This window comes from Borostomias antarcticus, assembly GCF_949987555.1.
Source record: "Borostomias antarcticus genome assembly, chromosome: 8".
NCBI lineage: Eukaryota > Metazoa > Chordata > Actinopteri > Stomiiformes > Stomiidae > Borostomias > Borostomias antarcticus.
Window position 1 is genome coordinate 28,376,587 of NC_140241.1, and position 14,984 is coordinate 28,391,570.

Genomic DNA, 14,984 nt, shown 5'->3' on the forward strand with positions numbered 1-14,984 from the left:
CTGACGCTGCCTTGCAAAATGGACAAATTGGGGTGGGGGCGCGGGTGTGTCACTGTTTTCAGAGGGGAGGCCCACATTGATGGAGTTTGGGAACCCATGGTCTAGGGCGAACACTAGTCACACAGATGTACAGGTACCTAGTTAATGTTTTATTTTGAGCATTTAATGAGAATTAATTATTTTGTTGAAACGTGTCACTGTAAAATACAGCAATAGTAGGCTCTTACACCAGATCTAATCACTGCAGTGGCAAAGTCTACTTGGAATAAAAGTAGAGAGTTTGAGGCAATGAGAATAAAAACCTCCTTTTAAGTCGTGCAGAAATAAGGAAACATCTTTTCACAACAGAAAACCAGCAAGATGATAACTTCTAACAGTCATTCCAAGCTTGCGCAGTAGTGAAATAACCAGTCCAGGTCCAGCCTGGCTTATGTGTGTGGCTGGCTTGTTTCTGTTCAGGACTGGTAGGACGGAAGCTAGTCATGCCACTGAAATAGCTGTGAATTGAAAAGACATGAAATAATGTCTGATAGATTAAGATAGGTCTTGTTGCCTGGACACATCAGTTCCAATGCTTCCAATTCTAATCCAGCACAATAAGAGCAGGATAGCCAGTTAGCTCATGAGCTCCCAACAACTAGCAGCAGCTTCCATAACATTAATGGTAGCGGTCAGTGGCTAACACAGTTACACTGATGATTCCTGTAACGTTAGCTATTTGCATTTTCAACTTCTGTTTCTGGACAAAGTTAAGGGATAAAAATATTGAAGTGAAAGGTGGAGGTTTGGGGTATAGTCCCATAAAGTCATCCCCACCGGGGCCTTGAACCCCCGTCTTCCAAGTGGGAGTCTTATGCTCTCATCACTAATCTACTTGTGCAGCAGAGATCAGAGGGTTGGTTTTGGTGTCCTTCCTCCAGTCCCTAGTGTGGGTTGGGGGTTAGAACAAGGGTTGGGACAGGATCTGACCTATACGGCAAGGGATAATGGACGAACATATGGGCGTTTGGGGTATAGTCCCATAATGTCATCCCCACTGGGGCCTTGAACCCCAGTCTCCCAGGTGGGAGTCCTATGCTCTCACCACTACTCTACTTGTGCAGTGGACGTTGATTTTGGTGTCCTTCTTTATTTTGGTGTGCTGGGACTACTGCCTCTTGTGGTGCCAACAGAGAAATGCAGGTCAACATTGACTGGAGGGAGGGAGGGAGTGATAACCGGACAAACACTATTCTAAGTGCGCTGGCTTACAGCCAAGCACAAAAAAATATTGCCTCTTGTCTAGGTGCGTTGGCTTACAGCCATACACAAAAACAATACCGCCTCTTGTGGTAGCAACATAGAACTGCAGGTCAACAACACGACGGAGGAAGGGAGGGAGGGAGGGAGGGAGGGAGGGAGGGAGGGAGGGAGGGAGGGAGGGAGGGAGGGAGGGAGGGAGTGACAACCGGACATTTGCTATCTTTGGTGCGCTGGCTTACAGCCACACACAAAAAAGGAAATTAATGATTGGAACAGTGCAGGCCTACAGTACAGAGTCAGCTCATCTCCATGATGGACTGTGCTCATTTTCTAGCCTTGTAGCTCATCTCCATGACGGACTGTGTTAATTTTCTAGCTTCGTAGATGCAGGCGCCGTCTGAGATGTTGCTAATATTTGTAATTGGATTGCTGTCTCACTATCCAGTTGGGACTCCCAGGCTCTCATGACCATCTAGGGTGAGTCCGGGGTGAGGAGCAGGGAACCAGCTCAGACCGTGCTCTGGTCAAGACACCCAGCCAACCAGTATAGGTTTGGACAAACTGGGAGCATAAACATGATCTAGCAGGAAAACTGAATGGAGTTGACCCACTGAGTGTAGATTGGCCTCATTAGCTAATTACTCACCACATTAGTCTGCATGATTCAAATGTCACCATTAGAATGTGCTCAAGTGCATCTGCAGTACATCTCTGATGCGCTTGTGTTACAGACACACGCACCTCCACCACCGAACCCCTGCTATGAGAAACCACCCTCCTTCTCCCCTGAGGACAGCTGTCACAATGGGGAGGCAGATCTCTCCCGAAAGATCACAGTCCTGGACTGGAACGACGATGCCATGCCACAAATTATATCTATAGAAATGTACATACAAAGGCCTCTCTGCTTGAACCCTGAGTCCCCCATCTGGGGTGAAACCATATCAGTTCCACTACCTGTACCTATACAGTCTGTATGTTGAATGACTTGCAAAAGCTAGGGAGCCATTTTGTAACCCAACGCTGCCATTCGTTAGGTAGCCAATTCTATTTGTGGCATTAACAGTGGCTGACATCTTGGGGGCATGTAATGTTTCATGTCTAGATGAGGTATTGACGGTAAGCAGAGAGGACCGAATGTAACTCAATAGAGGCGCTGCAATCTCTGCGGTCCAATGAGATCGCCCCGGGAAAGAACAACCTCACAGGAAGCAGGATATTTGGGTAGCCCTATTTTTTGTTTGTATTATATTATCATACTGTATCAATTTGCTTATAATAATTTCATTCTGCTTACTTATCTCAGAAGCAATGGTTAGATAAGATAATTATTGGGAGATGCATGCAGTATGGTTTGGCCTGTCCGACGCCAAATATTAGGTTGGACACCAATGTTTTCACGTGATTTGCATGAATGTTACTGTACTGTTCAAGGGTATTTCCTTCTTTAAAGCGCTGTGTAAGCACTCCTAACTTCATTAGTTCACAATCACCAGTGGCCTGACATGTGGCTAATGAAAGCCCAGTCAGTCAGAAAGAGGTCTGGGAGGCGTTTTTCTCCCCGAACATTTTGTCCTGTCTGTCTACATTCCCTGACACATGAGTGGCCAGACTGGAATTTGCATTTTGGTCACTGTCAGTATTACTTTCAGTGAATCACTTTCACAACTTACGCAGTGTCCCCCCCCCTCCCCCCCCCCCTCCCACACCCTCCCCATTAACTGACGTTACACAAGCGTCGGTAACACTTTACAATAAGGGTACATTAATAAGCATTAGTTAATGCATTATTAAGCATTAAGTAACAGTTAACTAATGTCTCTATTAACCATTTACTAATGTTATTTATGTTAACTAAGGTTAACTCACCTAACCCTAACCTTAACTAAGGTATTAATTAACATTAATAACCTAACCCTAAATAAGCATTAGTTAACTAATGTTTTTTGTGACCCTTAGGCCTGATTCATAGTCGACGCAAACAACGCAAGCTACGTTGTGAACGCTAGCTCCAACATGACTCGAGAGCTTGCGTTCTGTGTTTTGTTTTGTGGAAACGCAAGGAATTGCACTATTGCTTGCATCAAGTGACACATTTCGGCATGACACACGCAAGGACGCAACGAGACCTTGCGTGGCCTTGCGTTGCTTGCGCTTATGTAGTTTGCGTCGACTATGAATCCGGCCTTATTGTAAAGTGTGACCCAAGTGTCCTATTGGGGAAACAGTTGGCAAACTGATCCACCACCAACCCCAGCTGAGAGAGCTCACGGAAAACACACATAATCATTCATTTGTATTCATTTGTATTAATTGAATAGCGGTTTCTGTAAGTGATATGATGTTATAACTAATTAGCACGTAATTTGTATGTATGTCACACTTTTGGGGGGTTGCAGAAACGACTACTGTCATTATGTCCAGTAAGATAGCTGGACAACAGCTGCATAGCAATGACCTGTGAGCCCTGAGTGGTGAGGAAAGGGCAGGCGATTATTAGAGATGGTTCACATCCCCTATTTAGCATAATATGAGCTGTTTGCCATCAGGTAGATGGTATGGAACGCTATCCTTCCGAACCATCAGGCAAACAATCAGGCTCGCAGATAATTCGTACCTATCAGTACTGTACTGATGATCAAACTGTGAAACAAAGACTGGACCTCTGTGGGAGAGGATGCTGTACCTTACAGTATAAACAGCACTTTGGTGATATGTTGTGCACAGGTCTATGGTTATGTTGAGGTGTTATGTTGTTGTCTGTTGTACTATCATACAGTGTAGTGTGTGTCGGTATTGTAGTTGTTGTCTGTTTGACTGTCTGACGATGGCTGTATGGCAAAATGATGAATTTCCGAAAGGACCAATACATGATCGATCGATCGATCAATCAATCAATCAACCAATCAATCAACCAATAAAGCAATCAATCAATCAATCAATCAATCAATCAATCAATCAATCAATTAATTACATTTTTACATGTTAGGTAGACTGATGGAAAACATGTACTGTATGAAATAGATTTTCAGTTAAGTACTTTTTCAAATTCAGTTCTACTCTAGCTACAGCTCTGCCAGTTGAGCCCAGTCCTCTGTCCTCAGTTTTCTATGTCCCATACAGAGAGTGTTTGCTTGCCAGTGTGTCTGTTGGTTCATTTCCCATTAGCATGTGGGGGTGGTGCTGTTTTAAGTTGCGATGTGCGCTGCGGGCCATGTCTGAGCTGGGTCCGAGCAGGTGGGAGGCTGGGGACGAGGGGTGTCCCAGAGGACAGCTAGTGATCCCTCATCCTCCGTTCTGTCCCAACGCTGGCATGAGCCAGCCCGACACACCGAGGTACCCTCAGGACAAAAACACCACAAATCCATCATGATTAATCTCCCCGAATGACAAGCTGGGAGATGTAAACCATGTGTTCTCGAATCTCGAGATGGTCCGGTGAGTGGTAAGGTTGGTCCACCTGCCTTAGAGCTGAAGGCTTGCATTTCCTGCCTGAGGTTATGTCCTTTAGCATAGCTGGATAAACCCATAAATCTTGGTGTGACATTCGACTCCACCCTGAAGTTAGAAAAGCAGGTGAATGCAGTCTTATAAAACGGTTTCTTCCAGCTTCGTACTATTGCCTACATTTTTTATTTAATTTTAATTTTCTCTCATTCAAAGATCGGAAGAAACTATCTCTCAACCCCTCTGATGTCAAAAACTGCAGACCGGTTTCCCTTCTATCGTTTCTATCAAAAACACTTGAATGTGCTATCTTTAATCAACTATCTTTGTATCTCCACCAGAACAATCTCCTAGATCCCCACCAGTCCGGGTTCAAGGCTGGCCACTCGACAGAGACAGTGATTGAGTCACTCCATGCTACGAGAGCAAACTCCCTCTCTTCTGTCCTGATACTCCTAGACCTGTCAGCCACATTTGATATGGTAGACCACCAGATCCTCCTCACCACCCTCGAGGAGAAAGGCATCGCTGGCTCTGCTCGTTCCCTGGTTGCATCCTACCTGACGGGCCACTCCTACCAGGTGACATGAAGAGGGTCGATGTTGGAACCACGTAGTCTGACAACGGGGGTTCCACAAGGGTCTGTCCTGGGTCCTCTCCTTTTTTGTCACCATAGATAGCATTTGTCTGGTTGTCGCTTACATTTCATTACATCAAGGTCCACAATGGAAATAAGTCGATGACTTTATTGTGTTAACCTTGACAATGTCTTTTGAAGCTATTGATGTAAAAATCAAATGAGTTTTTAAAATGTATTGTCAAATAAACTAAACTAAACTAATCTAAACTAAACTAAACTAAACTAAACTAAACTAAACTAAACTAAACTAAACTAAACTAAACTAAACTAAACTAAACTAAACTAAACTAAACTAAACTAAACTAAACACTCCCTCCCTCCCTCCCTCCCTCCCTCCCTCCCTCCCTCCCTCCTTCCCTCTTTCCCTCCGTCCCGTTGTTGACCTGCAGTTCTATGTTGCCACCACAAGAGGCAGTAGTCCCAGCACACCAAAATAAATGCACATGACATCATGCACTTTCCAGATCCTTGGTAGTGTAGTGGATAAAGCATCTGACTCCCATGTGGAAGGTCAGGGGTTCAAGCCCTGGTGGGGAAGATCTCTTTTTTCACTGGATGTTATAGAAGCTATGTAAAATGTGGTTACCTGGTGGTGCTACGTCAGTTATTGAATGTATGTGCAGTAATTGAACATTTGAAATACTCCTGTTTTGAAATTATACCTACAGTATAGGCGTCTCAGTAATTACCCATTATATATTAGGCTATACTTTGCATGTATTTACCAGGTACATTTTTAGTAATTGAGGGGACTATGAAAGGAAGGGTTACCAAAAAAATGTTCAGAGTAAGTTGATTTAGCAATAGAAATCCACAAGCCTAGGGCCAATGGGCCTATATAGACAATAAACTACCAGTGGAATGGTAATAGCAATAGCGGGAGCATTTCGGATTACTAGCGGACCGCTGTCCCTGACACTAAGCAGAGTCGCTGCCTATCTTTCGTCGTAAGCTCAAAACTCATCTCTTCAAGAAATACTACAACGATCCTCCCTCTTAAGCACCTATTGTATTTTAGATGGCTATTCTTGCACTTTGCCTTCAGCACTAGATTACGTCACTTGTTTTAGAAAGGAGATGTACTTGTGAGTTCTGGCAAGCAGTAGTACATTGGCTTTTCCTATGTTCAATGCAATTATTGTTAGTCGCTTTGGATAAAAAGCGTCAGCTAAATGACTGTAATGTATTGTAATTTAATCTTGAGAAAGTCCTCCAGTCCTGCTAGACTCCTCATGGGTACCCGCAAGAGAGATCATTATAAACCCTATTCTGGACTTTCTCCACTGGCTTCCTTGCAGTTCAGAATTTACTTGAAGGTTCTCCTGTTTGTTTTGAAACCCCAGAATGGGCAGGCCCCACTGGAGGTTTGGTTCTGATGTCTGCCAGGGTCATGTTTATTTTTCTTTTTTTTTCTTTTTACAGATTATGAAAGTGTGAAATGTAAGCTTTCACATCTGTAAATGTGTGAAGAAGATATGCTTCTGTGAATGTTGGTACTCTTGAAATCACTAATCTGAGAAAAAGGGCTTCAAAGATTCAGAGCTGTTCACAGGACATGGATTTTAATTACAAACTAGAAAGTACATTTCCTGGAGAGAATGTGAGGTGGGCTAGCTGCTGCAGCTGTATGTAACAGCTACTGCTAGAACTACTATGGACCAGGCAATCTCCATGCACCCACCGGCGAAGACCGTGCGTCTCTAGCCCACTCAGGGGCTGAGTTGTGGGGTCTGTGGCGTGGACAGTGGCATGGTGGTGAGACTCCGCCCCCTCAGGTCAGAGCTGGTCGAGGACAGGGTACCCCTCTCCGGGCCACCTACCTGACTCAACCGGTGAAGACCGTGTGTCTCTAGCCCACTCAGGGGCTGAGTTGTGGGGCCCGTGGCGTGGATAGTGGCGTGCTGGTTAGGCCCCGCCCCCTTGGGTCACAGCTAGTCGGGGACAGTACAGTGACCTCTGGGCAATTTCCATGCATCCACCAATGAAGACTGTGTCTCTAGCCCACTCAGGGGCTGAGTTTTGGGCCCGTGGCATGGATAGTGGTATAATATGACACATTTTGTGTAACACTGTTGTTTGTTCTATTGAGTGGGTTCTTCGCAACTTAAATTTTCATGATATGAAAAAGGGAAAACTGAAAAGAAAACACATTAAAAAACAAAAAACAAACATGTTTTGTCATTTTGTACCAACGCACTGTGTATTGATGCTTATGTGGGTGTTTTTTGTTTTTAGTCTTTTTTTATTCCGATTGTACTGCCTCCTCTGGTTTGTACAGCACTTTGGTCAATGTGCGCTGTTTTTAAATGTGCTTTTATACATACATTTGTCTGTACTACTTAGAAAACATGACTTTCACACACTTTCACACACATTCCTATTGGTATGGGAGGGCCTACTTGCTATACGTCCACATTTTATCAGAGATGTGAAGAAGTAAACCCATCAGACAGGGATGAATTCTTTATGGTCTCAGAATGTTCTATAAACTGAGTAGCCTATAGACGATGGATCACTTTTGTGGGTGAACTACCATGTCCTCTGGAAAACCAACATTTCATTTAATGGATAATATACCATGTTTTAAATAGTCTGCCTAGATTAGATGCTGTTGATAAACATGATCCAGCTAAATAATAATTTCAGTGAAGGAATATACCTTCATGCCATGACAGAGGATTCCAAACAAGACATGAAGGAGAGGGGGGGGTGGGGGTGGGATGAGGGAGAGGGGGGGGTGGGGGTGGGATGAGGGAGAGGGGGGGTGGGGGTGGTATATAATCCACATTATGTAAATGAGGTGCACGAGCCTATACCCGTTAAACCGCAGTGCCGCACGAGCTAGAAGGGGTTGAACGGTAAATCCGGTCGGTCGGTAGATGGCGGTAACCGAGAAACCTGATCCGCCAGGTTCACCAGGAGTCTGTCTCAGTTTGCAGCATTCGCAGAGGAGGCAGCGGAGCTGAGCAGTTGAAGGACATCAAATGAACCAGGAGAGCTTCCAGCGGGTCCTCTTGAGTTTTGCGCGTAGCCTGTCCTCCTGAACCAGGAGACAGTACGTTTTGAAAACATGGAAGACAAATCGAATTCGTTCTCCAGCAACAAGGAGGAGAAAGCGGACGGGAATAATGTATTTCAGAGGCAAGACTCGATACAGAAAAATAATATGGGAAGCCAGAACATTAAAGACCACGGGAACTCAGTTGGTTTTAAGGGGGAACGGGAAGAAGCCATGGTCGGGTTCGATGATTTAGACGGGGCGTCCAGGCAATATGGGTTCATGCAGCGGCAATTTGGGGCGATGATGCAGCCAGGTGTCAATAAGTTCTCCCTGCGAATGTTCGGGAGTCAGAAAGCCGTGGAGAAAGAGCAAGAAAGGGTTCAAACGGCGGGATACTGGATCATTCATCCCTATAGCGATTTTAGGTAAGGAGTGATAAGTCACCTTCTCCGTCTTCCTATAGCCATGCCGTCACCCACCCGGGTCCGCAAGACCCCTCCACCGCCACACATCCTCTCTCTCCAGCGCGCACGCACCCCCCAAAGCGCATAGGCTAATCTCGGTCTGTATTGAGGCAATTACTAGGAGATGATTGTGTTACTAAAAAACTGTGATCGTGTATCTGTTTTCCGTTGAAGGGTTTTCATTAAGGTTATGTGGATTAAGAGTTAATAGATGAATCCACGAGATGTCCTTGGAAAAATGATGGTGAATGTCACGAGTTGAATACAGATACTAATTGTTTCACCACAACACAGATGTCAGGGTCTTCATTGTGACATAAGCTGATTCTATCACAAGCTGCATGATCATCTGTGCTTAAGCGAAACGTACAGGGACATAATAATTACACATTTCAATAGCAGCCCTGCATGCAGGGATGAGCCGACGAGGATCAGTGAGGATGGCCTCACATACATAATAGATGCGGTAAATTCTGAACGGTCATAGGAAAAGATATAAGTCTTAATACCCCCATCGACTAAATGAGTGACTAACAATTAGGGCCATTACTGTGGGAAGTAAAATAATGGAGGGCCTCATGTTAAAAATGGCAAAAATTAAAAATGCACAAAGCTCTGACGTTATAGAATATGCAAACCCGCGTAGAACGGCATAGATAAACTGGGAGACTAAATACAGAATAGTTCTTCTCAATCCTCATTATATCCCACTTTTGCAGATAATCCCGTTTGGGCAGGCTGCACTCTCTGAGAAGTGGTTGATAGGCACCTCTGTCCATTGCGTCATCATTTGCATTAATTCTTTGCAACTTGGCCTGTCATCGCATGTAGGCTCACATTTCTCTCATACAGGGACAGAAATATACTATTGCATACAAACAACAAAATTGTTGCTCGGGTGAAAGACAAATAATGATTTTTGCCGTGAAAGTCTGATTACTATTGATTGTTATTATGATTATGATCATTAGCATGATTATGATTATTGTTTTGTTTCTGACAGCTCAAATGGGTCAATGTTTCCAAATATGCGCTAGTTTATACGCAAGGTCTATAGCCTATCCATAGCACAGCTTAGCTTACACGCAGTAAACCCAAGTTATAGGATCATTTGTCCCTTACCAGTGCTTAGCCTATGTCTTCACCAATTAAACGGATCACTTTGTTCTGCCATGTTCCCTTCATGTCCCCTGGCACAGTTTGAGGGTGACACCCCCTTTTTAATCTTCACTAGCATGCTGGGGCTTGTTGTTTTCTCCCGTTAACTCGTCGCTGTCCAAGGTGCTGAACTGCTATCCGGTCTTTACAGCTTTAGTGTGAAGACGCGTATCTCGAATCGGCTTTTAAACCCTCCACCAACCTGAACTGTAGGGAACGTATAGCTTACCAGTAGGCATAACTGTGCCATTACTTACGTTTCAGGTGAATTATGCCCAGATCTAGAGAATTCTAATGCAACAGAGTCCACTAAATCACCCCTCTGGCCATAACTTCAAGATGCTGTGACACCTAATCCCAACTCACATTCACTGCATAATTCTAAGGACGGCCCTTATTTTGCCTGACAACAACCCTGGAATCTTATTAGAACACACTGTATAACGATCCATTGTTAATCCCTTTAAAACCATTAGCTCGATAACTGAATCACGACTACCCTTTGTAAACAATTATATGATTAGTGAACGACTGATAAGAATACAAACAGAACCACTGTATGAGGCTATGAAGGCTTAGCCAAAGTTAATGATACTCTCTGTGAAATACATGTATGTATGTATGTATGTATGTATGTATGTATGTATGTATGTATGTTTGTATGTATGTATATATATATATATATATAAATATATATATATATATATATATACACACACACACATATATATATATATATATATATATATATATATATATATATATATATATATATGCAGTGGGCCATCATTCCACTATGCAGTGGAGGTTAGCTGGGACATACAACACCACAATGACAGTATGTAACAAGACTGATCTCTCAACACAAACAGCAGATTTGAACCAGTTTAGCTACTCAGCGACTGTTCATTTGATTTTATTGTTTACTTTTAACTGGCTTTTTCAAACTTTTGAGATGAACTGACTTGTAAACTCTGTACACGGGGAAAAAAAACCTAGACAAAACACCCAGGGGGTGCCCAGGGGCAAAACACCGATTTCTGAATATTCATCAAATGACTGGTGTGTTTAAAGAACAAGTTAGAACAAGACAAGTATCTTATCTACAGTACAGAGACATACTTATCTAGAACAGAGACTCAGCCTTTTCAATAGTAGTGAGGTATGGGGTATTAGAAATGGGGTATTTCCCCGATACATCATGGTCTTGCCCCCAGTACTTTCCAATGGGAGTTTCTACAGGTTTTCAATTAGACTTTATACAACATATATAAAACAGAATATGTCCCTGCCTTGAACACACCCTGTTTGTACCCTCACCGTCCACTGGGCCGAACATCGGAGGAAGTGTGTTCGTGGTGCCCAGGCCAATGTAAAGAGAGAACCCAATTACAATACCAGAGCTGTGGTTTCCCTGCCAAAGACACGGTGTTGTATAGACATTCTATACCAACAGTGCACACTAGAGCTCTGCTGGATATGCAAGGCTGCATTTGCTTGGCAAAGCTACCTGATTGTAGCTTTGGAGGTTAAATCCCCCATTCCATTCACTAGAAGCAGTGAATTTTGTTTGTGGCATATATAAATAAAACTTACTTACTTACTAACATTGAATTTGTGACAGTGTGTGCTCAGAATCACTATCCACACGGCTACAGGATTTAGCAACTGAACCCCCTTCTCTCCAATTGCCTCACATGCCTCCTCCTTAGATTGATAAACACAACTCCCTGCTTCCTTTGACCCTTTCCACACAGACAGGCCATGAATGGTACCACCCATTCACATGAATGATACCTCCCATTCATGTGTGCTTTGTGCGTCTCTGTATAACATCTGCAACCTAATATGCAACATATTCTTGTCTGCTGCTGAAAGTTTAATGGCAAGTTAGTAATATTTATTATTCATAGATTTCAGAAAGGGCTCATGCTTGGCCTGTTGTGGCCCTGGTCTTGTGGAGGAGCTTTTGTTCAGGGATGAAGATCTGTCAAAGTGGTCCTTTCATCTGTCTGTCATGGGCTGTAACATACCATTTCAGGCTTACTTGCTTATCGTGATCAAAATGTCACTGCTCTCTCATTTATTTATTTAGACACACTACAAATATAATTTGTTTCAATCATGAAACAATTGTCATTGAGAAAATTATCATTAAAAAATAATTATTTCAGTCTCAGCAACAACATGGTTGTTTTAATACCTGTTTACTGTTAGTAGTGTTAATTTAATACCTGTTTACTGATAGAAGTGTTTATTTTGTAGAACGAAATTAAACAAATAACATGTTCAATTAGAATCAGCATTTTCATGATTCTTCTTTATCTTTCTTATATTAAAAAATCCAAACAAACCTACATTTTGTGGCAACCATGTTGCCCGTTATTTATGTTTGATTTGATATGTGGATTCTTTCTAACATGTATATTATGCAGATCATAACTAATCAAGGTTCTTGTTGGCTCACTTCCCCCATGCCTCTTGGAGATCTCTCATTAGCAACTCTGACTGCTAATCTAGCAGACTGAGCAGTGCTCTCACTTCTATAAGGAGATGTACTGTATCATAAACTCAGTCTCCCAGTAACGAGTCCCTAGCCCTGTCAAGAACAGGCCTCAGTGGCAGCTGTGTTCAGAGTATCTGCGTTTAGCGTTTGAGAACGAGAACACTACCACCAGTAGTGGGGTATAGTTTCAGTCGGTGAGCCCGGGGGGGGCGTTGGTGGGACTCTGAAGTGACTGATGAAATGACTGCCCCCCCCCCGTTTTCTCCAGGGCTAGCAGATCAAACAAGCAGGTCATGTGGCGCTGGCGGTGGCCACCTGCGACCATGCACCTGGTCTCACACTGGTGCAGAAAATGCATCTCATAAAAGTGTAGCAGTGTCGTTACTGCCTGTGCCAATAGCTGGTCCCCAGTGATGCTAATGGGTAAACACTGACATCACCCTCCAGGCTAAAGTCGGTCTCTGTTGCCATGCTATGGCTATCTTCCAGTATTATGACAGCATACTGTATTTACAGTATGAATGCAGCATTAATGGTAGTAATCTCTATGATCCATACCGTGTAGCCTCAGTGATAGGGAAACAAACCTGGACTAAGCTTCACCGAGTCTGCGTGCTTCAGCTCAGTCGTTTGTGTTTTAAATTAAACGTCATTTTCACACGATAATCTTGCTGTGGCTGCAAACCAGAATCTTCGCTTTCATGAGAACGCTCGCCAGTACGGCGCCCTGATGATGACTGGTGGGCCGGTCGACTCGTGTGGTCTGCTGATCTCCTTCCGTTGATCTCGCGCAGACCTTCTCCTCTCTCACCTGCGGTCGGGAGAAAGCGACCTCGACGTGTTTGAGAATCGCGCCCGATTGTCCGAGGTGATGGAGAGAGAGAGATGTCTCCCGGCGTATAAATACCTCGGGTGGATATTTATAACTCGCAAGATGCCTGTCGTTTAGCTGAAGTGCAGACAATTATCTGACACATGATCTTCAGTTATTTATAAAGCAAGGCCCCGCAGCGTCATTTATTTAAACAGATCCATTACTGGCCAGCCCGCCAGTCCAACAGCGGGCAGCTCCCAACAGTGGCGTCAGCCCAGAGTTTTTGAGCATGAGATAGGATTCCTGAAAGCATCTATTTTAGTTCGCGGATACACAGCGTTATCAGTGGCCCGGGGACATTTTGTGAAGATCTCCTCCAGCCGGGCGCCCATGCAGCAGTCCTGGCTCTCTTGGCTGACCAACAGGGCGGGCGCATTAACACTGACCAACCACCAGCTGAGACACTAGGCCTATCAGAACACACAGTACCCGGCTCCATGGAGTGGGTTGATGCTGGGTAGCAGCTTGCAGACCTGGGTCCCTATTTGAAATCATTTCAATTATTCATCTGTACTTGATTGTTTTTCTCTGGTTACCATAGAGCCAGTGATTTGCAGGCAGTCTAAAACAAACGTTGACGTAGTTGAAAGGACTGGTCCCAGCAAACACACAACGTCAGGGAGACGTTCAGATCATGTCTTAATAACGTCTGTCGGTCCAGAACCCCATTTGTACGTCTGCTGGACCCCTCAATATTCAAACGTCTGGCTTGGACCCCTCTAAGACGTCCGTGGACATGCAAAACGGGTCCAATATCTGAACGTTAAAAAAACACATTCATTCTGGCTCCTAATTGGATGTCTTTGGACGTCTGAAATAGACAAAAAAGACGTCTTTTAGACGTGTCTTTGCTCAGTGGGGTCTCATGTCTCATCCTCTCCAAACCTACCCAGCTCCAAATGCCACAGAGACTCAAAGCAATACTATGTCTGCTTTTACCCCCGGCGTCATTCAACAACCACTGTTATTCTTCAACAGTGGCCGTCAATAACTAATTAATCTACAAGTAGGTATAAGACAATCACCACAATCATAACCGACACGAAGTCGAAGCTTACTTCAAGGGTGGATACCGGTAGCAACCACATCACAGGATTCACCAGAACCAGGATCTCTTTCAGTGTAGATAACGGTCCACTCTGTTGTTCCTGCTTAGCTGGTATCTGAGTCATTGAGGGTATAGTTACATGGAGCTGTGTTGTGTTGGCTCTTGGCTCTGTCAAAGACAACTTGGTTAGCAGAATCTGTCCTCTTGCAGCCTGGGGTGGATCAGTGTCTCACTGATGCTTCTAGAATGTCACAGCTATCGTCTCCAGAGATAACATCAAGGGAAAACACAGAGTTCTTTATTCCATCCGACAGAAACGATATGAATACAGAAATAGGGTAGGAACATGTTTGAAATATGCACAATATGAAAGTCATAATTGAGTTGATGTGTCATGATATTTCATACTTCTTATGGCATACTGTATGGATTGTTCTTGTTGTAAACAGCGAGTGACAATCCAATGAATGATTTTGCTGAGTAGTGGCATCCATACATTACCATATGATTCAATTCTAATCTCTTCCCCACGGCAGTGTCTAGGAGCAATGAATTGGTTTGAATGTTCATACTGTACATCCCCCCCCCCCCCTGTGGCTCCATG

General features: G+C 43.9%; 1 protein-coding gene across 1 annotated transcript in view; it reads left to right on the top strand.

The window, feature by feature from the left end:
• Positions 1-8,399: 8,399 nt before the first annotated feature.
• Positions 8,400-14,984, top strand: part of hcn1 (hyperpolarization activated cyclic nucleotide-gated potassium channel 1) — a gene marked incomplete at both ends in the record, with an annotated part of 72,126 nt that continues 65,541 nt past the window's right edge. Inside the window, one exon of the mRNA XM_084442379.1 lies at positions 8,400-8,755. Coding sequence (XP_084298505.1) covers positions 8,400-8,755 — 356 coding nt within the window. The remainder of the gene's footprint in view (positions 8,756-14,984) is intronic.